At 37.5% G+C, this 26007-nt stretch overlaps 1 protein-coding gene across 2 annotated transcripts in view; it reads right to left on the bottom strand.

Moving 5' to 3' along the window:
- Positions 1–25310, bottom strand: part of LOC117435468 (progressive ankylosis protein homolog B) — a 52924-nt gene extending 27614 nt beyond the window's left edge. Inside the window, exons 1-4 of one of the 2 annotated variants that reach the window (XM_034058641.3) lie at positions 24833–25310; positions 6719–6935; positions 5222–5340; positions 1515–1598 (exon numbers count right to left, since the gene is read on the bottom strand). In XM_034058641.3, coding sequence (XP_033914532.1) covers positions 1515–1598; positions 5222–5340; positions 6719–6935; positions 24833–24928 — 516 coding nt within the window. In that variant the 5' untranslated portion in view covers positions 24929–25310. The remainder of the gene's footprint in view (positions 1–1514; positions 1599–5221; positions 5341–6718; positions 6936–24832) is intronic. The other variant, XM_034058640.3, reaches the window with a different exon arrangement.
- Between the last annotated feature and the right edge of the window lie 697 nt (positions 25311–26007).

The raw sequence follows: 26007 nt of genomic DNA, 5'->3' as shown, positions 1-26007 counted from the left end.
TCAGTTAGCGCACCCATGACCTTTCACTTAGGCACTGTTTTATGTATCTTCACATTATTTTAGCTTTGCTGTATCCCATGTGGTCAGTATCCCAGCGATATATTTTTCAACATAGTCCCGATTATTTTTTCCTTTTTTATTCACACATCAGGTAAACTAACTATGGAATGACTTTTTAAATATTTGTAATCAGAAACATTCTCCAGGAGAAAAAAAACATCAGTGTATCCAGATCATCTTCCTGCAACAATGCTGACACTCTAATTGAAATGAAGTGGCACATTGTGGGAACAGAAAATCAGCTTTGTTGCAAGAGGGAGCATGATCTGGATACACTGCACGGTTTAGAAGAAACATTCTCTTTCTCCTGGAGGATGCTCACAAGTAAATGTTGAGAAATGTATTCCGCGGTTGATTTCTTATGACCCATGATGTGCTCCAAACAGTTGGCAATATGTTTAAAAATCTAACTCTGATACGGACAACACAGGACACAACTCTAATGAAGATTTTGAGTAAACATCTTTGAGAATCCAGTTCTATGTATTTTAAAAATACAGTTCTGTGCATTTAATAGAATCCAATGTATGTTTCAGTTCAGGGGGTGCTGTATATGCAGCATCAACATACAACACTATCAATATACAGCAGTCTAGACATAGCTTTTTAGTTAAAAAAAATAAAAATATGTCTAAAAGAGAGTTGGCTGTAGTGATATATTTGTACTAGCCTACAGATGCCTTGACCAGACTGCACCCAGCTACCTCCAGACCCTCATCTCTCCCTACACCCCCACTCGACCTCTCCGCTCCGCCTGCACTAGAAGACTGGCTCTACCTCCGCTACGCTCCCCTGCCTCCCGAGCCCGCTCCTTCTCCACCCTTGCTCCGCAGTGGTGGAACGACCTTCCTACAGATGTCAGGACTGCCCAGTCCCTGACCACATTCCGGCGCCTCCTTAAGACTCACCTCTTCAAACAGCACCTGTAGAACTCCTCTGTTGTATCCTGGGACACTATCACCCTTCATTTAAATGTGCTTCATTTTGCTCTTATCTGCCCCCTATTTTACTGCATTTAATCCTGTACTTCAGAATATTGTAATCTGCCAAGTGTTTAACCTGTAGTATTTTGTACTTAATCATATCCTGATGTAACTATCACTATTTAATCATATCCTGATGTAACTATCACTATTATCTGCTGTATTATTGAATTGTGGTTTGTCACACTTGAACAAAAATTATTGTATTTCTTGCTCTTATTGTATTACTTGTATTGTAACACTTGAATGTATTTGTATTTGCTTGCGATTGTAAGTCGCCCTGGATAAGGGCGCCTGCTAAGAAATAAATAATAATAATAATAATAATAATATTTGTTATTGGGAAACTATAATATTTACAGCACTATTATAGGAGGTAGGACATTGTTACCAAGAGCTTTTTTATCTTTAATTTTAGAAAAAACCTGAATTCATTAGTTTGGTCCCTCTGCCGAGTACCTTACACCATACCTGAGCTATGACATCAGAGATAGAAGCACATCCCACTAGAAAACTGAACTTGTGTTTCAGCAAAATGCCAGCATGGGTCCAAGCCTGTAAGGAAAGAAATAGATTTGACATTGGGTCTATCAAATATAATAACAAATGTAATCACACAAATGTATTTCATATAATCTTTTTAGTAGTCCGTATTTCTCCAATGCTGTTTTCACTCTACTCTTTAGTACAATAGTGCGGTACAGGCTACTGCTGTATCTGTCTTCACACCAGGGAACGATTTTAAAAAACAAAAGGTAAAAATCACAAAGTGAGGGTGAGTACAGTGTAGTAAAAGTGCCATCCTATTCCATTACTCCCAACACTAGCGAAAAAGACCCATTGCAATGATAAGAGAACATTTTAAATGATTATAAATTAGGGTTTTGACTCATTAAGAAATCACGGTTGATTTGGTCAATTTCTTTATCAACGGCCTAAGAATTTAGGTATTTATGTAAGGATGTAAGGTATTTTAAGAGTCTTGATTGACAGCAGGTAAGGTATTGTACATGAAAACAATTCTGTTGTGCAGCAATATGGAGCACTTCCAGAAGGTATTGTTCAGACATACACTTTAAATACAGAGATGCACACTACGACCTATATCCAAGTGTTACTAAAAAATAAAAGATAAAGCTTCTTCAGTGTCTTACTGTTCCTCTTACAAGAAACTACTTTGAGTTTTCTTAACTCATTACTTCTTGCTGATTTTGTGAATCTCCAGTATTGTGTATCCGATTGCACCTTTGAAGTTATGTAAATACTGAAACCAAGCATGGCAGAACGTTTTTCCACTTTAGCCTATGGGAAAGAATTCCTCTTTTTGCTGAGAACTTTGCTTTGGTTGGTTTGGGGAGTAGTGTTAAAGTTTACAGGTCTTAGGTTAGGATTCAGTATCTGTCAGTGAAAGAGTTAGAGGCCTGCCTCATCCAGAGTTCAAGCGTAGCTCTGGGTAGATCAATGTAGAAGGGCTCAAATACATGAATGATTTATTGTGCCGTTGACATTGTAGTACATTGAACAGATGTATGATACTACAATCCAAGTAAGAAAGTGAGGAAATGCTTCCTTTTTTTCAGCAATGCTAAATCCATCAAAGGCATGTCAAATATAAATATACTAAGAAAGGCAGAAGTGTATTTATACTCAAAAGTAACAGTGTGGAACAGGAATGTACTAGAAACAAAGGACAAAGCTAGTCTTCTAGATTAAATACTTCCTGATACCTGTACAGTATGTCATTATTTGCAATATTGTTTTAATGAATGGTGTTCCCAGTTTGTAATGGTTGTACTTAAGAACATAAGAACATAAGAAAGTTTACAAACGAGAGGAGACCATTCGGCCCATCTTGCTCGTTTGGTGTTAGTAGCTTATTGATCCCAGAATCTCATCAAGCAGCTTCTTGAAGGATCCCAGGTTTCAACAACATTACTGGGGAGTTGTAACATGTAACAACTACTGCCTCGTTGTACTGGCAAACTTTGGAAAAGAGATTCATCTTAATAGGATTTCCCAAAATGGGGTCTACTTTAATGGTCATAACAGTGTGGATCTTCAAACCACTGTTTGTGAATAGGGCCAGGTGCTCAGCAAAAAGGGGCTTTTTACCAGATGACTTAAACACGCTGATGTCAGCAAGCTTATCACCGAGCGCCATTATGCATCCTCTATACATATTGTACTATACGATCATTTATCCTTGAACATAACATTAAATAGCTTAAAATCCCCATACTGTAGATGGATGTGTGTGTTCTTTTTCTTCATGGTTTTAAATTAATTTGAATTGAGTGCCTATTTGTAGTTAGTTTTGTCACAAAGCAACATTTCATAAATGCTGCACACACCATTATCAAGAATCTGTAATGAGATTCATTGCTGTAGAACTTTAAAGCACTGTTACAGCTACAGGGGAGGGAGGGTTTGTTCTTCTGCCTGGAACTGGGCATTTGAATAACACACAAGACAAAATATAGAAAACAACATAATGAATCTAGACATGAGGAGCCAAAAAATAAATGTAATTCATTAGTAATAATGCTTCCAGGGGGATATGCAACTCGATGTTTCCACCAAAGAATAGGCTCATTTCACATGGCTCCCTGATTATCCTCAATGGTCCCCTAAAAATCAATGTGCTTTTTAGGAAACAAAACTCAAAAGACCAGTCCTTCTCTTTGAACGTTTGGAGAACAGATAGAGGTTAAAAGACTCTGTACATAGGTTTTATTGATTTGTTTGAATGTCACAATATCACAGCTGAGCAAACCACACAGGCAGTATGTATATTCAAACCACACAGGCAGTATGTATATTCAAACCACACAGGCAGTATGTATATTCAAACCACACAGGCAGTATGTACATTCCTCCATTGGAGAGAATAGTTGGGATTCTTTTTTTTTATCACATTACTACTGCGAAACCAATGGCTTATATATTTACTTTACATGTTTTCACTTCATTCACTGATTCACTGTATTTTATGAAAGCCTTGTTGTCAGTGTTTCAGTGCGCATCGTTCATGTTCTATTGGTCAGTCAGAGATTCGTCTGCGGCCTGACACAGGTCAGACCAGTAAAAAGGGTGATCACACTTTAGAATTTGCATGAATCTCTGTCCATCTGATTGACTTTCTGTACAGTATGTAATTGTACAGTTTTGCATAGATAACCACTTGTCCAAGTAACCTAATGTATCATAATATTGAGGGTATGCATGTCTGTCCAACTGCCTGTCTGTATCACACACTGATATTTTTTATATAGTTTAGAGAACCACTCGTGCGATTGTGATAAAACTGAAAGAAGACCTTCCATAGCATGTTATTAAGAGTATCATGTTTGGCTGTCTGTCACATTTATATTTTTACATGTACATAATTGGACATAGTGATCATAGTGATCAATTTTGTCATGTCACAGTGTGGCGGAGTGTCCCGCCCCTATATATATATTTGTGCGCTGTTTTATTATTTGTATTATTGTATTTTGTTATTGTTCTTAGAGTTTAAAAACCTTGTGAGGATGCGTGAGTGATCAGCTAGTGATTTATTTAGCTAGCTGACAGTCACGCATCCTTATTAAACTCGTGCAGACGGTGACCATTTCTCGAGTTAATTCATTGATTAATTGTTGTTAATCGGGAGATGGTCACTGTATATAAACCTGCAGTTCTCTACCCTCAGCGGAGAGTGTGTTAGGAGTGAGAGCGGAGAGAGTGTATGAGGAGTGAGAGCGGAGAGAGCGAGGAGAGAGAAAACGAAATTTAAAAACAACTGCTGAGTATCGTGCTGGTGGTAAAACCAGCATGCTTATTTGTTTATTTCTATTTGTTTGGCCAACGTGCCCTTTTTGTTTCTGTCTTGTTTGTTTAAATCGTTTGTTTTGTTTATTTAATAAATACACTGAGCGCCGTAGCACTGCAGTTTCACCACCATCCATTCCTTGTTTTGGTTCCTGTTTCTGGTCCGTGACGTCATCACAGCAACAGCTCGACCACACACAGGTGCCTATTATCTCATCCCATATTTAAACCCAGTCTTTGGAAATGTCAAGATATGTAAATAATAATAAGAATGAATTTTAAAGGGGTCTTTTCACTTTAAATACAAGGAAGGCAGAAACTGCTGAACAACCTTTCCTCATGAACAGTAAAGGTAAACAGTAACTCACCATAGCATCTAGCAGTGGGAAGGCAGCCAAATACAGAAAGGCCTTTCTAGTTTTATTCCCCACTGAATCATCTACATGATGAAGTTTATTAATGATGTAATACCCCAGGTCCGTATAAGCTGCAAATAGAAACAGAAGGAGAAGAAAAAATGAAATCCATATCACCTTAAAAACACAAATGTGATGGCTAGGAGAGAATATTCAATGATGGCATATTCCTGGTTGGTATAAGCTGTAAAAACAAACAGAACTAAATCAAGTCTTCACTTTCTACCATGAGCGTCCCTGTGACAGAGAAAGAATGAATCTTGGTTATAAATCTTCCTCCCGACCTGTGAGGGCGCTGTGTAAAGGGAACAGAGTGCCCCGAACTAGATGGTCTGACAATTCATTCCAGGGAAAGGTGGAAGTCAGCCATCTAGAAAGCCATCTGCCACGGTACACCAAGTCACCGCCCCAGAAGGGAAGCATTGTGGCAACCGTGGAATGGAGGAGAAACGGTTGCACTCATTAACCAAGGGGGCGTGACTGAAGGTACAAAAGGGGACGTGGCTAAGGCTATTCTGTTTTGTAATCACATCACCTCTACACCTGCACACTGCAAACCACTTTGCCACAGTCCCTTATAAAAGTTTACCAGGGTGAATGTGCAGTTTCTAATACTTGTCCTGTTGTTATACTATGTTACCTCCCTGGCTTTACAATGCTTATTTATGCTGTACCACATTTTCACTATGCTTTATTACACGTTGCTGTTCTTTTACAATGGAAAACATTTCTAAGGGGTACATTTATAAATAGTGAAGATTAATATATCCAGCACAGGCTGGTGTCTGATACTTGCAGCTACAATGTCGAGGTTTGCTACTGTGACTGGAGCTTGTGTGAACCTCATAAAAAAATGCAGTTCTTGACTACTAATCAAGGAATATGAATGAATATTTTTCTCTTGAGTAGAATCCTCTCTAAATTAAAACCTATTTAATCCATTTCAAATATGTGTTGAGAAATAATAAAAAAAAAAAGGTTTTCTTGAATAACTCAGCAGTTATTAAGAAACCCAACAATAAAACCGTTTAATAAAAACAAGATATTTAATTTATCTAAAAAAACATTCTTGGGTCAGATAGTTGGAGTGTATTTATTAGGCCCTATGTAGAATAGAACATGTATCATTTTCCTACACAACTTTGATAAATTCTAGATGTATTTCTAGTTCATACACATTCCTGTACAAAGTTATGTTTTTCCAGCATGCCCTGGGCAAATGTTCTTTAGAACATTATGGAAGACGAACCCCTGAAAAGCCGAAAACAAATACAGTGCCTTTGCTAGTTTGTGTAATTATGTATGCTTTAAACCAAACCTAACATGCAATGTTAACAATCTTCATTGGGGCCTACTCTAAGTTTAACAGTATGCAGTATTAGCAGGGAAATGATCAATAATGACTTGCCCATCTGTTGCCTTGAGCAGCAGCATTTTCATAGCACCTACCTATGAGTGTATGAAAAATGATGGCTACAGTGCCTGCTGCGACCATGCAGACGACAGCCTTGGTGCGGTCCCGCTTGCTGTTCACAAATACCAGGCCCACGTTCTTGAAGTCGCTCATTGGACCCGTGAAGAATTTCATCAGGGAATAGGCAAGCCCATAACTGGCCAGCATCTCGATTGCATCTTCTTTTACAGCTGCAATGCCCCTATTCAAGGCCTGCAAAGAAAAAAAGGTAAGGGCGTAAAAAAAATAAAAAGACTATTTTAGGAGATGAATGTTTTTAAAAATAGATTAATCAATTAAAAAAAAAATACAGTAACACATGCAGGGTTTCAATTGTAAACGTTTATTTCATGAGGCACCATGAACTATTCAAGGCATTCGTTTAATTTCTACTTTTCCAAGATTCTTTGAAAGAAAAAAAAGTTACAATAAAAAATGTACAGAAACAGAAATGTATCCCTATATGATAGCTTTGTACTGCATTTTATTGGGGCAATAATTCTTGACTCACAGCAGCCAGCAGCCCCCACTGTGTCTGTCAGACACACCTGGCATTCTTTCCCTTATAAAGGTTTACCATGGCAATTGTGCAGTTTTCAAATGATTATACTATGCATTTACCATAGTTTGTCATGTTTTATTTGCTTTACCTTACCTGTCTTTTACAATGCTTACCTCTCTTTTACCATGCTTTCTTACACTTTGCTATGCTTTTACTGTGGGGAACTTTATAAGGGTCATTAGTGGTATACCATTATTTGTTAAATAACAGTACTGCTCAGGAACACACAATTAAACAAATAACCACACCAATTTGGATACTATATTGTAAATGCCCCCTTTGTTCTCATACCCAGAGACACGTGCTGCACATACTGCATCTCTTTGCAAAGGAGAATACACAGAACAAACAGCACTTTGAGCAGTAGATTTTAACTTTATTTAACAATATATTGCATCACTTTTACAAAATACCAGAAAAGACACAGCCACAGCATTGATCATTGTTCTGTATGCACTGCATAGTAGTGCTGGTGTCCTATCCCTTACAAAAGTCTGGTGTGGTATACCATGAGAAAATAACACAGCAATCTGTGACCATGAGAAAATAACACAGCAATCTGTGACCATGAGAAAATAACACAGCAATCTGGTACCATGAGAAAATAACACAGCAATCTGTTACCATAAGAAAATAACAGCAATCTGTTACCATGAGAAAATAACAGCAATCTGTTACCATGAGAAAATAACACAGCAATCTGTTACCATAAGAAAATAACAGCAATCTGTTACCATGAGAAAATAACACAGCAATCTGTTACCATAAGAAAATAACAGCAATCTGTTACCATGAGAAAATAACACAGCAATCTGTTACCATAAGAAAATAACAGCAATCTGTTACCATGAGAAAATAACACAGCAATCTGTTACCATAAGAAAATAACAGCAATCTGTGGTAAAGAACAGTAAACGTTCAGGCCATACTCATTTTTATTTTTGTACTTTTATCTAGAGATTGTTTGATGATGCAACATCCAACCTTGACCCATATATACTAGAGGGGAGAGCTGTTAGTGAGAGCGATTGAGAAGGGACAGACCGTTAGTTGAGGCCTACGAGAGTTAGCCAGAGAGAGAGCTGGTATGAGGCTGTGAGGGCGACTGGAGTAGGAATGAGTAGGGAGAGCAGGGCACTGTTAGTCTGGAGAGATAGGGGGGTTGCTGTTTTGGTGTGGTCTCTGCCCATTAGAGTAATTAACAGGACTCCTGATTTGCACCGACAATTACAGCGTGTCGTCACAATATAATATATTTTGTTGTTATTGATGCACCAGTATATCGGTAGTCCACAAATTCAACACATTTCTCTGTGCTGTCCACCGGGACCTCTGGAACTTCATTATGTAGTATATTAGTCTTGCAGCAAGCTGCTTTTAAACCCTGTGTTTGTCTTTAACAAATTCGTGCTTTTAAAACAAATCTTGTTCAATGAATTTGCTCAAGCCCAGTGTTGTCAGTAGACAGCAGTAATAACTCTATGTAACACATTTTTTGTTCCTGGGTAGTAAGTGTTATTTCCTAATTGCTTATGCCTCAAAAGTATAGAAAATGGCTATTATTCCCCGTAAACTTTTCTTTTGTGACCAGGACAGTGATATTTTGAAATTTACCTATTTCCAATGAGAAAACGGGTGAATTTGTGTCTTTTCGTTCACAAAGTCAGAAAAAAACAACATATGAATCCAAATTAACATGTATTTATACTAAAGTAATACAAAAATGACTACAAAAGATTTAGAAGTGAGTAGTTTTTCGAGATTTACGATTATACTGTAAATCACTTTCACGAATCAGCCCCCAAATGTAGTCTCCCATCATGTTCTCGTTATACTGTCCTTGGTAGCAGCGTTCAAAGTCCAGTATATCCTGGTGGAAGCGCTCGCCTTGCTCCTCCGAGTACGCTCCCATGTTCTCCTTGAATTTATCAAGATGAGCATCAAGGATATGGACTTTGAGGGACATCCTACAGCCCATTGTGCCGTAGTTCTTCACCAGAGTCTCAACCAGCTCCACATAGTTTTCGGCCTTGTGATTGCCCAGGTAGCCCCGAACCACTGCGACAAAGCTGTTCCAAGCCGCTTTCTCCTTACTAGTGAGCTTCTTGGGGAATTCATTGCACTCCAGGATCTTCTTTATCTGTGGTCCGACGAAGACACCGGCTTTGACCTTTGCCTCAGGCAGCTTAGGGAAGAAATCTTGAAGGTACTTGAAGGCTGCCGACTCCTTATCTAGAGCTCTGACAGATTGTTTCATAAGGCCCAATTTGATGTGCAGTGGTGGCATCAGCACCTTCCGGGGGTCCACCAGTGGCTCCCACTTGACGTTGTTCCTTCCCACAGAGAACTCAGTCCGCTGTGGCCAGTCCCGCCTGTGGTAGTGCGCCTTGGTGTCCCTGCTGTCCCAAAGGCAAAGATAGCAGGGAAACTTGGTAAAACCGCCTTGGAGACCCATCAGGAATGCCACCATTTTGAAGTCTCCTATGACCTTGATGCCATCTCAGAAAAATGCAGATATGTATCCACTTAGGCAGCTGGAACTAAACTGAACTGGTGGGCTTAAGGCCCCTGTATTTATACTACTATTTATATTACTGGAAAGTTCTAGAAGTTACTCCAAGTTTACTCAGCACTGAATCTATCTGGAATGTTCTGGAAAATAGGTAAATTTCAAAATATCACTGTCCTGGTCACAAAAGCAAAGTTTGTGGGGAATAATAGCCATTTTCTATACTTTTGAGGCATAAGCAATTAGGAAATAACACTTACTAAGCAGGAACCAAAAAATTTGTTACACGGTGTAATACAGCTACACTAATTTAATACAAATTTTGGTACAAACAAGAATTTTTAGGTACTCTTGATAAACGGTACTTAAGCTATTGTACAACGAATTGCATCTTATTGCAAAGGGGGACAGAACAATCTAGGTTAAAGCAATCAGCTATTCGGTGCCCAATGACGAAGATAACAATAGGAAGTGTAAAGAAGAGCTTCATTATTTATTTATGTATTTACTGCAATGTTTTTTTTTTTATTTTTATTTGTAGTAGCTTCAGTATTTTTTTATAACAATGCTTAAAACAACGCTAAAACGCTTTTTATGAGTCAAATGACAATAATCTAAAACACAAAATAAATGGTATCACGTAAATATATATATATATATATATATATATATATATATATATATATATATATATATATATAAAATACTGAATGAAGAGGTCTCTAAACCCCTTTTATTATTTTCCCTCCTATTTGGTCAAAGAAGCTTGCCACTAAAGTATTGCTTGGTAGGGTCTTCAGTTCTAGTAGAAAGTGTCGCAAGGTTACGTCACAAATGGAATTTTCACTGTTGAAGTCTCGAGCATAATGTACAGTACGACTTCCGGACATGTTACCATGCAGAAAAACCAAACAAAAAAACTTTCGGGTCAATTGTACAGCTTTTCTGTGTGAGAAGGTGATTTACCAAGCCTTTAAAGTCGTGTAATGTTTTAAATGTTTACTTCCTATAGCGTGTGAAATGCGAGTGGTGTGTGAGTGTGTGTGTGTGTGTGTGTGTGTGTGTGTGTGCGAGTGGTGTGTGTGTGTGTGTGTGTGTGTGTGTGTGTGTGTGTGTGTGTGTGTGTGTGTGTGAGTGTGTGTGTGTGTGTGTGTGTGTGTGAGACAGGTTGACGGCACAGCCCAGGCTGGTGATTATCAGGAAGAGACTCAGGAGGCAGAGAAGGAAAGTTTAAACGCACTATTGCGCTTCTTAATCAAACAAATTAACCCAACAAAACGGTACAAATACCAAAACACACTGGTCAAAATAAAAGGCACAAGGGCCAAAACAAAAGGACTATACAAAACACTCAGACATAAATAACACAGGATGAACGACACAGAACACAAAAAACACTTCACCACATACCTCTAACACCAGCATTACCTCTACCACGCTAACACCCATGATCACCTTATTTATATACCTGTAGCTGCAGCCTTAATGAATTCTTTAATCATTTATTCAATTCATGACTCCAGCCACATTCCAACATGTTTTTAACTTCCTCCCTGCCACCTCTATATCCCCCCCCCCCCCCCCCACATGCACACCCCGTGCACCAATACATACATACATACATACATACATATGACACAAAATACGCACAGGGGCAGGTGGACCCCACGACAGTGTGCTACGTCACATTAATAATGAATGTGGAGAGAGAATGACGACTTTCTAAGCTGCGTGGAAACTAAGCTGTATGGACACAAAGTTCATCTCTGCATAAAACCTGCTGAGCTCCGTGCGCAAACTGGTAAGCTGCCATTGCTGCAGTACTTCCAGTAACAGACATTTCAGCTGAAACATGCATGTGTCTGGTGCTGTGTATTTCACTGATTATCTTTTTACAGGCTGAACAAGCTGTCTCTCTTGAACTTATTTACGTAAGTACAGTAGTTTTGCTCATCACTAGGAAGATAATACAGTTTACACCCTCAAGTAACCCAGTGTAAATGGTACAATTTGCATGTGCAAATTTTCAAAAGGAGTTAATCATTTACATAATATCTACACTGTAGCCTGCTATCAAATTTGTGCTTTTCATTGCTAATGAGTTTCATTCAAGAAATAATGCATAAAGTTGAAGAGACCTTTAATTAAAATGTATCAGTCAATTGCATATGTATTGTATTTAACTTGCTCTTAATTGTATTATTACTTGTACTGTGATTCATGAAATGTATTTGTTTACGACTGTAAGTCGCCCTGGATAAGGGTGTCTGCTAAGAAATAAATAATAATAATAATAATAATAATAATAATAATAATAATAATAATAATAATATGTCAATAAAGTGACTTTTATGTTTCAGATGGTTTTCCACTGTAGGCAACATATTTAATATACTGTACTTTATTTTCAGGTTTCAGGTTATTTGTCTTTAAGCATCTGGATGCAAACTTATTGCAATATTTTTGCGTGACTGGAACGTTCTACATAAAAAAGGGACAAAACAGCATAATGTTTAAGATAAAAGTTAAAGCACACAGTTTGTTTTAGCAGTTGAGATGCCATGGACCTTAAAAAGGGCAAAACACATTTACTGTAGGTGTGTGAATAAGGGTCTAACCTTTTGGAAGTTAATGGAAATAAGCACTAGCCACAGGAACTCCTATGTTGCTGAAAATAAAAATACAGCCTACAGGAGGGGACCAGAAAAGTGATGGAGGACCAAGGACCTAAAACATTAAAATGCCAAATTGGGACACATATTGATTTAATAAGTTTATGTAGGTTGGAAACAACAATTTAATCCAATCCCTAAGGACCACTGGGATTACCTATCATAGTGACAATTACTATAATTAACAAAAGGAAAATCCGATTCTCGGCAGGGTGTGGCCCCCATGACATTTTTATTTTTTATTTTAATCTCACAAAACAAGCAACCTCACAGAAGTAAACCTGATGGCAAGATTGACGAGGGTGGGCTGGGTAAATGTTTCATTTCCTGAAGCTCCAGACCTGTCTACAAACTGTAGGCAATGCCTACAGCTTCTGAAAATAGCAAATACTTTACTGCCACAGGTCTGACGTAATGACCCTCAATAATTTGTTCTAATGTATAACAGTCAATAAGAACAGCTTTATCTACATTATCTACATTAAAACAAACAAATGAATGCACCTAAATGCAGATGAGCTTGTTTATTGTTTTCCAACACAAAATAAACAAAACAGGCCTCTGGTATTAAATGGGAGATGCAGCTTTCCGTGGTACAGATACAGATAGAGATTCACCCAGCTCTGCTCTGGCAGCAATAAATACCACAAACTGCTTTTACAGTCTGCCACCCTGAATGAATAGCCCAGCCCTGTTTATATATACAAAGAATTCTTTCATTTGTCAGTTTGAGGTAAGTGTTCTTTTATTTTATTTGTACAGAAGATTTACACATTGAGACTGAGGCCTCATTTACAAGGGGGTCCTGTTAGTCAACTAAACAATTACAAATGCAAGCAACACAATAAATACATGTGTGGTTCAAACTTAGTCTGCTGCCTACAAAGAAGAACAACATAAATATGACACATCTATATGTTAATGTGGACTAAAGGAAAAACAATGGCAAGAGGCTCTAAGCAATTCCCAAATACGATCTTTATAGCCAGAAAAGGAGAGCTTGTCAAATTCCATCTTCATACTATAAGTAAAAGAGTTACACATCTTTGGGAGCTGATAGGTGAAAGACCGTTCTCCCAAACATGTGCGGCCCCTTGGGACTGCCAAAGTAACAGAATCCTGAGAGTGTAAACTTTTGCCAGTACACTGAACAGATGAACAGGTAATACTGTACATTTACAATGGATTCTAAAACCCAATGCTCCGAGGATCAATTTGGATTTGCTAAATATAGACAAAACTGTCTGCTCTATTATTAAAATATAAACTCAATAAATTGCACGCCATCTGTCTGTAAATCAACTTCGTCAACCACAAAGCCATAAACAACCCGCCCTAGAGACTTTTAATATCTGTTGTGAGCAAAGCAGTTACTTATAGCGCAAACTACGCCATGACATAATCGCTCAAGTATAGTAAGGTCCCTGAGTTGAATTCTGTTTTCTTCACACCCACAGAGTGGGGAGCTGTAGCTGCTGATAATTCAACTGTCCTGATCCAACTGAAATGAACATAGCATGCTGTTGGCAGAGGGAGGATTTAATCAGATCTGGAGTCTTGAACTTGAATGCCCTTGAACTGCAGCTTTTCCTGAGCTTATTCCAGGTCTAACTTTGTAGCACTTCCAGCAGACACAAAAGGGAATGAATGTCACGATATATATTAAACAACCAGTAAGTCTACACCTTGCGAATCAAACTGACACAGTGACTCGGACAGTGTTTATCTCAGTTTTGCTATTGTGCCAGAACTAAAATGCAATGTTAGTTTATTTTTTCATACTGTAAGCCATGCCAGTCATGTTTAAAGGTCTTACTATCTTTGCAATCCTTAAACCCAGTCTAATTTTAGATTGCCAGCATTGTTCTCAAACTGAACCCTCACGAAACCTGACGGGATTAAGGTCAGAGAAGCAGCTTTCATGTTAGATGCCAATAATTCATGCCAATAATTACTAATGAAGAATGGCAATCTTGCTGTATGTGCTTTTTTTCCATTGCAATATAAGATCTGCAGCATAACTCCTATGCAGGTGGCAGTAAGATCTCAATTGATCGTCAGAAAAATCATCTGCCCAACACCTAGACAGGTCCTCCACATTTCACCATTACAAATTCTGATTCCACTGAAGGTGATTTGTTGTTCATTTACACATCTTAAATATAGTAAGGTTTATTAGAAGTTATTTTTTTAATCCTTACCTACTTCTGTTTACAATAAAAAAGGAAAAGCAATGTTTATAAATTAGCCATCCTTTCACGTGTGTTCTGGAGTGAGATGAAAGCTAAAAGGGAGTGCAGAATTAAGTCAACAACTTCTTGTTAAACAAAAATACCTTGAGACTTTCCAGAACCTTTTATATTTATTTGTAAAATTGACCTACTTGCCTCAGACAAAACATAGCCAAATTTAACTGTATCTGAGTAACAACATTATTTTCATGTAGAGAACACAGTTCCCAATTTTCACAGTATTCAAATCCCTGCTACTCAGCTGCAGTACTGAAATTCAATAGAACTGTACTGTAAAAATAAAAATAAAAAACAATATTTACAACCAATTTAATGTAATCGGGCAAAGTTCAAAGAAACATATAGGCTATAAAAAGGTAATCTTTTATTATTTTGTCGAGTTACTGCAGAATAGAATACAGAAAGCGTATTAGAACCCCACTTTTTTTTTTTTTTTTAAAAGGAAATAAACCAAACATAACCAGCAACTCCTGAGTCCTTGCATTGACCTTCTGAGCTGCTTGGTAAAAGTTTTGTAATATTGCAAAAATAGTGTAATTTGAAGAGGGAGCACCAATGATCATATCACTCTTTATAAGCGTAAGTTGATCGTTCATATGCAGCAGTGACTTGCGGGCCCATGGTCACACAAAGGACTGAGTGGATTTGGTTTGTAATGTGCCGTTGGGGATGCCACCCATTGGAAAGGACAAGGGGAAAATAGTTTGTTTGCTCTAATATTTTGCATTGTAACCATGTAACACCTATAAGTCACTCTGGATAAAGACTTTGGCCAAATAAATAATAATAATATCCAAAATATCTTCAGTGGGGCAATTTCCATGGAAAATCAAAAAATAAATTTCATCTTTTTCTCACTCTGTTTTGGTAGTACTTTTTGGTTCTCTGTGTTTCCATGTAGCTTTCTTTTAGCCAGAGATATTCTCCTTCCAAATGCAAATAACCTAATGAATATTAAAATATGGAAAGGTATATTTAAATGTTTCTGTCTGACTTCCAATTTGGCCTTGTACGACTTCCAGGCATGTTTCCATGCAAAATAATTTTTGGTAAATTGTATGGCTTGTTAGCGTGAGAATGTGATTTACCCACCCTTTTAAAGTGTTATAATGTTTTAGATGCACACTTCCTACAGAGCATGTCAAATAAATAATGACTGTGGAGAGAGACTGATGACTTTCTGAGCTGCGTGGAAACCCGGTCAGTGGTTTATTTTCCCTACTATAGGCTGCAACTGCCTACCTACCTGTATATAATTGAATAAACAAAGCAGCACACCAAACTGACTTTTAGTTGTTGTCAATATAGGCAAAACAGCTTCTAAGTGTCACATCTTAAAAGTCTTAAGTATTCTCTTACACTGAAAGGGCAGGTTAATGATTTCAGACGGTAACTTGAGCTTTCTGACAATTTGTAATGGGTCTCCGTAAAAACCCAAGCCGACTCAAATCACTCCAGATCTCATTTATAGGTGTATATTTTACAGTACTCTACAAAATGTGATAATCCAGTCAGAAGTAATGTAATAGGAGGTTGCAAATAACTGACTCCATTTGATGTCTGACAGCCTTTAGGTTGCTGGTAAATTTCAGCTTCTTGGATGAGTTTCATGGGCTTTCCAACAAAACAGAATAATTGTCCTATAGTAAAGGTGAAGCAACAACCTCTCCTTAGTCAACTTGAGGAATTACCCCATACTTCTGTGTTATTTATACCATGCTTACTTGTGCTTTATCATGCTTTCAATATGCAACACTGTTCTCTGCGTTTACCAAGGTATACCACAGTATGATATTAGAAGACATTTGTTGTGATAATTATTATGGTTTCTAATTTTTGGTGGTAACAAATATCTGCTTACCGTTAAGGTTTCGTCGAAGCATTGTGACCATTTGGAAAGCAATGGTAGTCCTATTAAGAGTAATACAATAGATTATAATGTGTAAGATCTGTGCCATCGAAGACAGGGTTTGTTTGAACCGATAGCTGTCTTTACAGTTTTGCTCCCCAGAGAAATGGTGCTCGCCAAGATATCTGACATTAGTTATTTAGAAATTCAATAATGTGGAATTAGATGAATTAGGTATTGGGTTCACAAATACATTTAAAAGTAGCTTTTGATGAGCTTGTTTTGAAATACCCACTAGCACTTGAGTGTGAGATTAAAACTGACATCCAGAGAAACCGCCTGATCATGGAACGGACAGCTGATCCCTGGGGAAATGAAACCATCCCTTGGCACAGAGCCCAACTTATAATTAAAACATCCCCACTGATGTACAACTCGGCATGAAGCCTTACATGTTGAGAAGGTTCAGGAAAATTGGTGGCAACATTTTTTCTTTAAAAAGAAAACAAAAACAGGGTATGTTATTGTTATTATTATTTACTAGACTTTTTTGAAAAATTAAAAACATATATAAATAACAACAATAATGTGCCTTTCATCACAAGGATTCCAAAGCACTTCACACAAAAAAAATGAACAATTAAACCATTAAATTAAAAAAGTCAAATGCAAAATTTAATAAAATTGAAATAAAAACTTGTCCACTTCAGGTGGATCTTTTTTGCGACCTCGAGGGGCTGGTTTAGTACGCTACAATCAGTACTAAATTTGATCTAATTTAGCGAATCAACTTTTGGTACTCTGCAATTGGGATTTGCAAGTGTACTAACATTAATTCAAGCAAGTGGATCAACCTGTCATAATCCCCCTGCTGTGCACATTTTGGCCTATAAAAAAGTTATTTAAATCACACATCACAGTCAAGGAATATCCCCACAGCACAGCCACCAAGAAAATATGATAATTACCGACTGTCTAAATCAAATCTTAAATCAGAAATCTCATAGCCTGTTTAATATTTGTCACCTACAGTAATATTCATATAACACATCACTATAATACCATCAATATAAATTTGCACACACACCTTACTGAAGATCATATCATTTATCAGTTCTCTCTCAAAGGACAATACTGTGCAGTCAAACAACTTAAATGAGCCTGTCTAAATGATTGAATAATAAAAGGCAGCCCTGCATTTTGACAGCTGGCCAAATAAAACAGTAATCCAATCCCACTGCACTCTTTATACCACTGCAGGGTTATTATGCAGGTCAGAAGTCACTGCGAGCACCAACATTATTTCAGTCTACAAAATTAAAAAATATTGAGCAAGCAAAGATGACCCAGCAACCACCGGACCTTGATAATCAGAATTCAAAACAGCTCAAACAACCAGTCCTGTCTCCCAGTATTACTTTATACTGTATGTTTGCACCCTGTAGTTTGTATCTTTTGTCCATAAAAAGGAGTCATTGCACTACACAGTGATGTTCCCTCAGAAAGCACTACTGAATGGCATTCCTATTGTTATCTTAATTACACTGGGTCATTTTGGACGCTCTTTAAACAGTTCTTGGAAAACTGAAATAAACCTTTGAATTGAATTTATTTTATCAGCTGCATTCACTCAATTCCAATGACAGAATGACTAAGCCATTCAAACTGTTTCAAACGGAGAGGCAAGGGCAAGCCCATAGAAGCATAATAGGACTGTTTATATATCATAGGCTTCAGATTTTTGGTTTCAACTGATAAACACCAATAAAGCAGCAGTGTGGAGTAGTGGTTAGAGCTCTGAACTCTTGACCGGAGGGTCGTGGGTTCAATCCCAGCTGGGGGACAATGTTCCTGTACCCTTGAACAAGGTACTTTACCTAGATTGCTCCAGTAAAAACCCAACTGTATAAATGGGTAATTGTATGTAAAAATAATGTGTAAAAAAATGTAATTGTATGTAAAAATAATGTGATATCTTGTAACAATTGTAAGTCGCCCTGGATAAGGGCGTCTGATAAGAAATAAATAATAAACAACACCCCCCGATACAAAGAAAAATGAAATTGTGTATATCCAATTAAAACACTGGAAGTGCAGTTATGCAAAAGCCCTTGCAGTGGATTTATTTTTTGCTATCCAAAGAGACTCAGGATTCAGGTTGATTATCAGCTCTAGATATTTTAATCCATGTATACAGAGGAAGAGTCTAGGAAAGACTGTTAACACAAATGGAGTTACAGTAGATATTTATACAGGATTTTTACAAGCTTGAAGATAGGGTGTGTCTGGTGCATTTTACAACTGTGCTACCAGAAAGTTCAGTTGGACAAAAGATAGGGTATAGCCCAAGATAAGATGGCCTAGGCGTTGGGTGTAATGTTGTTCAGACGCTTGAGGTTTAACTGTTACCCTTAGCTGATGTAATCACCGTCTGCTATAGACTGAAAGGCATTTCGTATTCAGTTAAATATATATTGTCAGAATTCAATAATTTTCCTCTTCACCCTCCTTCCTGACTTGTATTTAGCATTGATTCTTTAAACTAGTGCTGGGACAAATATCCGAATATTTGAACGAGTATTTTTTGACATGTATTCGGATACAAAAATCAGATGTTTGTATTCGCTACAAATAACAAAAATACCTTGCACTTATTTACCGCCTCACCAGAATTTGCACAACAGTTTCAAAAACTGGCAAATGAAAACGAGCTCTGTGTGATATGTGAGATTTATATATATATATATATATATATATATATATATATATATATATATATATATATATATATATATATATATATAGTAAGACAGCAGGGAGGGGGTTAAATCCTGTACGGAGGCACATTTTGTTCAGCCTAATTGTATTTTGTTTGTTTTATTGTTTAATTGTTTTATTATTAATTATCCCCTGCACCTGGTAGTTATTGTTATTGTGCAGGGTATTTAAGGAGTGCAGTCAGTTTGCTCAGGGCTGCTGAGTAGGAGGCGGCAGAAGAGGTGCTCTGCTTCCGAGCAGTCTAGAGAAAAGTATATGCAGTGTAAACCTGTGTGGTTTTGTTTTATTTTGTTTTGTGACAGGGAAACAGCCTAGCTGTCCTGTTTTAGTTAGGTTCCTGTCGCTGTATTAGTTAATGCTCGAACAAGAGCTAGGTGTTTATTTTGTGTTTTGTTTTGTTTTGTGAATTAAAAATAGCGCGTCAGTACTTTAAACTCCATTTCTGTGTCCTGGATCAGTGTTTTAAAGGGGCAAAAGAACCTTGAGTGGTGCAGTCCTTTCACAATATATATATATATAAAGATAAACACAGCAGCTCTTGAGCCTCTATTTAAACGTTTTAGACAGCAAAAAGTAAACAAGAGTGATCTCTATGGAAGCCATCTGGGACAAAAATGCTTTGTGCTGCTTTAAAGCGAGCCAGAATCTCCTGGGACAGAAAAAATGCAAGCACGTCATTCTGAAATGCCTCGGTTAAACGGTACCCATGCGCTCCTGCGTTGCCTGTGGTGTGAAAGATACTTCTCAAATATATAGGTTCTATTCATTTGGACGCATCGCTGCACAGTGCGTCTGGTGGGTAGCAGCCTTTAGGGCTGCAATGAAGGGTACATTTTGACCTTCAAAGGTTTGGAACACATTCCCGAAGGAAGGTTCAAACCTTTGATGGTACTACTTGCATAATTTACTGGTGACGTCACCATAGCTACTTGAAAATCCTATTATTTTTATAGGTAATCCATATAAATGGAATAAAACATTCACATGTAATTTAAAAAGCACAGCTTATATAGAACAGTAATCATGTTTTTATAATTGAAATAAAAATACACGTTCTTTATGTACACGTAATTGATGCTGCTTGCGATATATACAGTAAGCTTGCATTGCAGCAGCACCTTATTGCGGCCAATTAAAAGAACTGCAGCAAAACAAAGCTTTATTTAACAGTCACTGTTCCAAGCAGGTTGTCAGTCACGGTCACATTTTACTGAAAATAATAATAATAATAATAATAATAATAATAATAATAATAATAACTAGAACTGCCAGGCAGTTTTACGGCTCCCAAGCCCCAGTACCAGTACCACACACTTAAGCAATTACTGGATGAAGCGGGTTTAGTTCTTGATATTTGACAAGTTTGAAATCAGTAACTTCACCAGTTCTCCAGAAGATTTTGAGTTTTTTTCCAAAAAATGCGTCAGGCGGCCATCTTGGTTCACGCATAAACACCATTTTTGAAAAAGTCAATTTCACTGATACAGGCATAATGATTTTCAGGTTTGGCATTAATCAAGTAAACCGTTTTTAAACTGAAGCAGTTTTAAATTTAAGATGTAGGTCTGGCGGCCATTTTGTTTTACAAAATTTTTGTCCCCAGGATGATGCCTTTCAAGTTCAGAGTTAGTTGGTTAAACGGTTTGCAAACAGAAGCAGTTTGATGTTTGTGGTGCGTTTTGGAGAATTTGGTGGCAGCCATTTTGATAGTAAAATTTATTGCAGCAACTTCTGTTTAGCAAACTTAAAGCGGGTGTGGTTGCTGATAACGTATGCAAAGTTTCTGATCAATCGGTTCACCACTTCCCAAGAAGATTCTCAAAGGTTTTTCCATAAAAATGCGTCAGGGCGCCATCTTGGTTGACGCAGGCATGCCACGATTTGGCATACTATACCCTGCTCCACACGGCAGCGGCAGCACATAGAGTTCATACATATAACGATTTGGTTTTAGTAATATGCATTATACAAATCAAAAGATCACATTTTGCATGCAACATTTAATGTGTGATTTATAGTATTGTAGCATGCACGGGGGTACGGGTCAGAGCTGGTAGGTGACATAATCATATATAAACACATAAGCCCGATACCAGCTCCTGCAAGTGAGCCGGCTCTTTTGTATCAGCGCTATGCTTCAGAGCGGGAGGTCCCGGGTTCGCGTCCCACCTCCGTCTGTGAGAAACCCCTGCCTGCAGGAACCACGGGTCGCTACAGTATTCACACAGTATTTCTGTTAATAGAGAAAAAAAAAAACATACAGTGCGTGAATGCCGCCTGACGAACCTGTGAAGGTTTAGAACTAATTCCTGGCTAGCGAACGAACCTTCAAACACAGCCCTAACACAAACACAAAAAAATAAAAACAACATTCCATAAGAAAGTGCTGTGTACTACCCTTGTGTTATTTGTTATTTACTACATATTTCTTATAAACCTATTATACATGTGCATATATAATTTATACAAATTTCCCTACAGAACTGTAGCTTCAGCAATTCTAATTGAACGGAGCTAAAATATCAGCATACTTTAGGTTAATGATATAGGCTAGATATTATCCAGTCAAAATGTTTAGAACAGTACACTTTTTAAATATCAGTAGATCTACAATAGGCTACCCTACTCGCCCACATTTCCCACTACTTAAAGTTTTTCTAATAATAGTAATAATACTAATACTACTACTACTACTACTACTACTACTAATAATAATAATAATAATAATAATAATAATAATAATAATAATAATAATAATAATAATAATAATAAGCACTTAGTTTTCCAATATTTTTGGCTCGTTTTTGTTCCTGGTCGTTTGTGTTTCTTAGTGTCACCGGAAATGGGGCGTGCCTAGAGTTGCGCTTGTTTTAAAGAACGAGGTTGCTATTTCTATCAGGCAGTCCTTCCAAAGGTACCACCAAATGTTCCTGTCAGGACACTGCACTCTGATTGGTTGTCATATTATGGTTAATAAAACAATGAATAATCCTCTCCCAACACCGAAACCCTAAACCTAAGGTCAGTATCCTATACTGCAGCCATTACACATCTAAAGTAGTTCATGTTTGGCAGTCAATAAGTGTTTTTGTTACTTTAAAAAAAAGTGCTTAGGGGTTAGGGCTCTGGACTCCTGACTGGAGGGTCATGGGTTCATTCCCAGGTGGGAGACACTGCTGCTGTACCCTTGAGCATGGTACTTTACCTAGATTGCTCCAGTAAAAACCCAACTGTATAAATGGGTAACTGTATGTAAAAATAATGTGTAAAAAATGATGTAATTGATGTATTGCATCTTATTGCTGAGGGACAGAAAAGTCTAGGCTTAAAGCAATCAGCTATCCGATCGGCTTCATTATTTATTTATGTATTTATTTATTTACTGCAAAGGGTATTTGTTTTTTTATTTGTAGTAGCTTCAGTATTTTTTAGAACCTTGCTTAGAAACCAGCTTAACTATACACATCTTTTATGAGTCAAATGGCAACAATTTGAAAACACAATGAAGGTCTCTAAACCCTTCGTACTGTATGCTTAATTTTTCCTAGTTGGTAAAAGAAGCTTGGCAGGGCTACTTCCAGCAGATCTCAGATAATAAAGGATTGCTTGGTGTGACCTTAGTATTTTTTTTTTGGACCAATTTACAAGAACTTGAACTCCCAGAAGCAACTTGGGTGTCTCCTGCGTTTCTTTGTGACAGGAACCAGTGTTGAAAAGAGTGCAAAAGACGTTGAAACACCATTGTATTTGTTCACGAACAGGTATGAAAAAATAATACCATTCAAAATAAAATACACATTCAACATATATAGCAAAACATATAGAGCAAAATGTGAGATCTCCAAAGTAATGCTTATACATATTAGGTGAGGTCTACTGGAATTGCTTTGTTAGCTCTATGTAGAAGATAACAAATCTTCAACTACATAATAAATATTATTCTAACCCCTTGGTTTCATTCCTTCTACTGTACATCTCATCATTAAGTTAAGGCATTTTACTGCAAAACGTAAAGGTTTTGTACACAGCACTGAATAATGTACAGTACTGTCAGCACATTTTTCTCTCAAAGATGACAGATGACTTCATACAAACCATGTCAAGTGATGATTTAGCAAACAGGTGAGGGAGAAAACAGGAATTTAAAAATGAGGTAAAAAAAACTGCAATACACCTTTTGAGAGCATAACATCTCCACCAGCACAGCTGTTAAGAAATACCAGTAACATCTATGAAACCCCACATTTCAAATGTCATTCAAATGTGTGTATGTATGTAAATGTATGGAAAACATGCATTAGGCATATAGTGAAGCCTCCATTCCAGTTTCTTCCATTGCTTTCATAAACAGCCAGCGAGCAACTTGGTGAAACTGTCTGAATGGGTTTGACCTTTACTTTTACGTTACATTTCTCAACTCAAAAGAGGCCTACTTTTTTGGGGATCACTGGACCTCCAAAAGAGTGGAAACTGTACAGCTAAAAAATCGCACCAGTCAAGCAATGTTATATTATATATATATATATATATATATATATATATATATATATATATATATATATATAAAATAAAACAAAATCAGAGTGATTTATCAGTCATAGACACAAGTAAGATAATCATGCCTAAGTGTATTATCTGATGGTATTACACTCTTGAAGCTTTGTGCTATTCTCAGAAACAGAAAGAAATGTACTGTACTACTGTGGTTATTTGATATTACAGTACCTGCCTATAAAACCACATATGTAAAAACAGATTGAACCATTCCCAGCAATCCTGCCGTTAGGTATTTAAATGAACTTCGAACGATGTTGCCTCATTTTCTAAATATAGAATTTCCACTCGACAGCTAGGATTATCCCACTGAACATCGCAGATAGCACTACCGTATTGCACTTGACAAGTCTGGAGGCTGCAGTTTCCCACCAGATGTATTTAAACAATTGACGTTTTTTGTTAGACGTAGTGACTTATTCTTGTGACCTGATTGATTATTCAAAAATGTTTAATTGAAACAAAACTACAGACAACAGTTTGAAAACTCACTAGCCGTCGTTTTGATCCTATCGGAAAATGCTAGTGCGCATTTTGTGACAGCACGGCCAACCTGTCAAAAACTGCACGGCCATCTGTTAAATACTATACGGTAATATCAGAAACCTGCATCTCACATTTGCCCCCCACTTTCCAAAAGCAATACGATCCTCGATAATTGATAAATAAATAATAATGCAAAAACAGTGGTTCATCTTTATCCGTTGCTACATAGACTGAGGTAGCGGTACTGCCATTAAGCTACAAAATGATGCGGGATTCATGCACTGGGCGAGGAAAAACACATAATACAATCTATACGGTAAACACATATTAATAAACATTTAGTAAATGTGTGTTTGTAATAGAAAAAAATATCAATAATGCGCAATTCAGAGTGGTAAACCGGACCTGAACCTGAAAGAATAAATAAAATAAAGGAAATGTTACTAACCTGTTCCCCGAGGTCAATGGCTATATTTGTAATTGCCAGAGGGACCAGAAAGCGGATGAGAGGCCAGTAATGTGTGAGCGCTGGCAATTTCACCATAGTTCTGCTTGAATGGCAACACCAAATACATCTGCTGTTGAACAAGGCAAAACGAATAATATAACGCAGGTCCTCTGCGTGTTTTCTAGCAGAAATCCAAAAAGATCAGGTCCATCCCTGCACTCCTACACAACACCAGCATCAAAAACAATGATCTACCGCAGTGGAAAAGAGGAGGGACACCAGAAATTTCTGCTGACAGCTTTTCCATTGTTCACCGGCAGTAACAAAAATATAAGCAGACTGGAAAAACAATATAATTTAGCCGCAACGTCCTTCTCTTCTACAGTTTAGGGAACCGGCAGCACAGCCGACTGGTGCTACTGAGTCACATCAGACAGATCATGCAGTAAGCGGTTCTTCTTGGACACATCTCTTAAAAGCACGTGGGAGTTGACACATAAAACCACTCCTCTTCTAAACGTCACTGCTGTGTAAAAATGTACAGATTGAATAAGACGTTTGTACTTGTATACTTTTCACTCGCAGGATTTGACTTTTGGGTCTATATGCCGTGTAACTAAAATACCTTTTTTTTTTTTTTTTTTATGGAACTGTTACTCTTGCCACCAGCTTCAATGTTTTAGTTTTTTAGGAATCAACCTACCGACCTAGGGATTATAAATGTAACCAGCATTAAAATGCTGTAATTGATTAATGTGATTCATTGCTGGTGATGTGCTATTAACTAAACTAGTCAGTGTCACCAAGTCATCTACTGTATTTCCCCACCCAAACCGACCGCCAAAATCCCCAAAATTGCACAAAGTAAAACTAAATAAGAAAACCGCTACTTGGTGACGTACCCCAGCGCCTGTCTGTGTTGCAGTTAACCATTTGGGTGAAAGCATGAGCGCCCGGCGCGCCGCACTCCACTGCCATGTGCTCCTCCATCTCACACAGGGTTGCCAGATTCCAGTGCTTACAAAGGTACCACGAAATTTTCCTGTCAGGAGAACTGAAGAAGTCAGCACCTCCGGTTTTTAAAGTAACAAAAACACTTATCCACTGCCAAACATGAATTACTTTAGATGTGTAATGGTTGCATTATACGATACTGACCTTAGGTCTAGGGTTTC

The sequence above is a fragment of the Acipenser ruthenus genome, chromosome 3 (genome assembly GCF_902713425.1).
Source record: "Acipenser ruthenus chromosome 3, fAciRut3.2 maternal haplotype, whole genome shotgun sequence".
Classification (NCBI taxonomy): Eukaryota; Metazoa; Chordata; class Actinopteri; order Acipenseriformes; family Acipenseridae; genus Acipenser; species Acipenser ruthenus.
The sequence above is the reverse complement of the archived record's forward strand: the minus strand, read 5'-3'. Positions and strand labels throughout refer to the sequence as shown.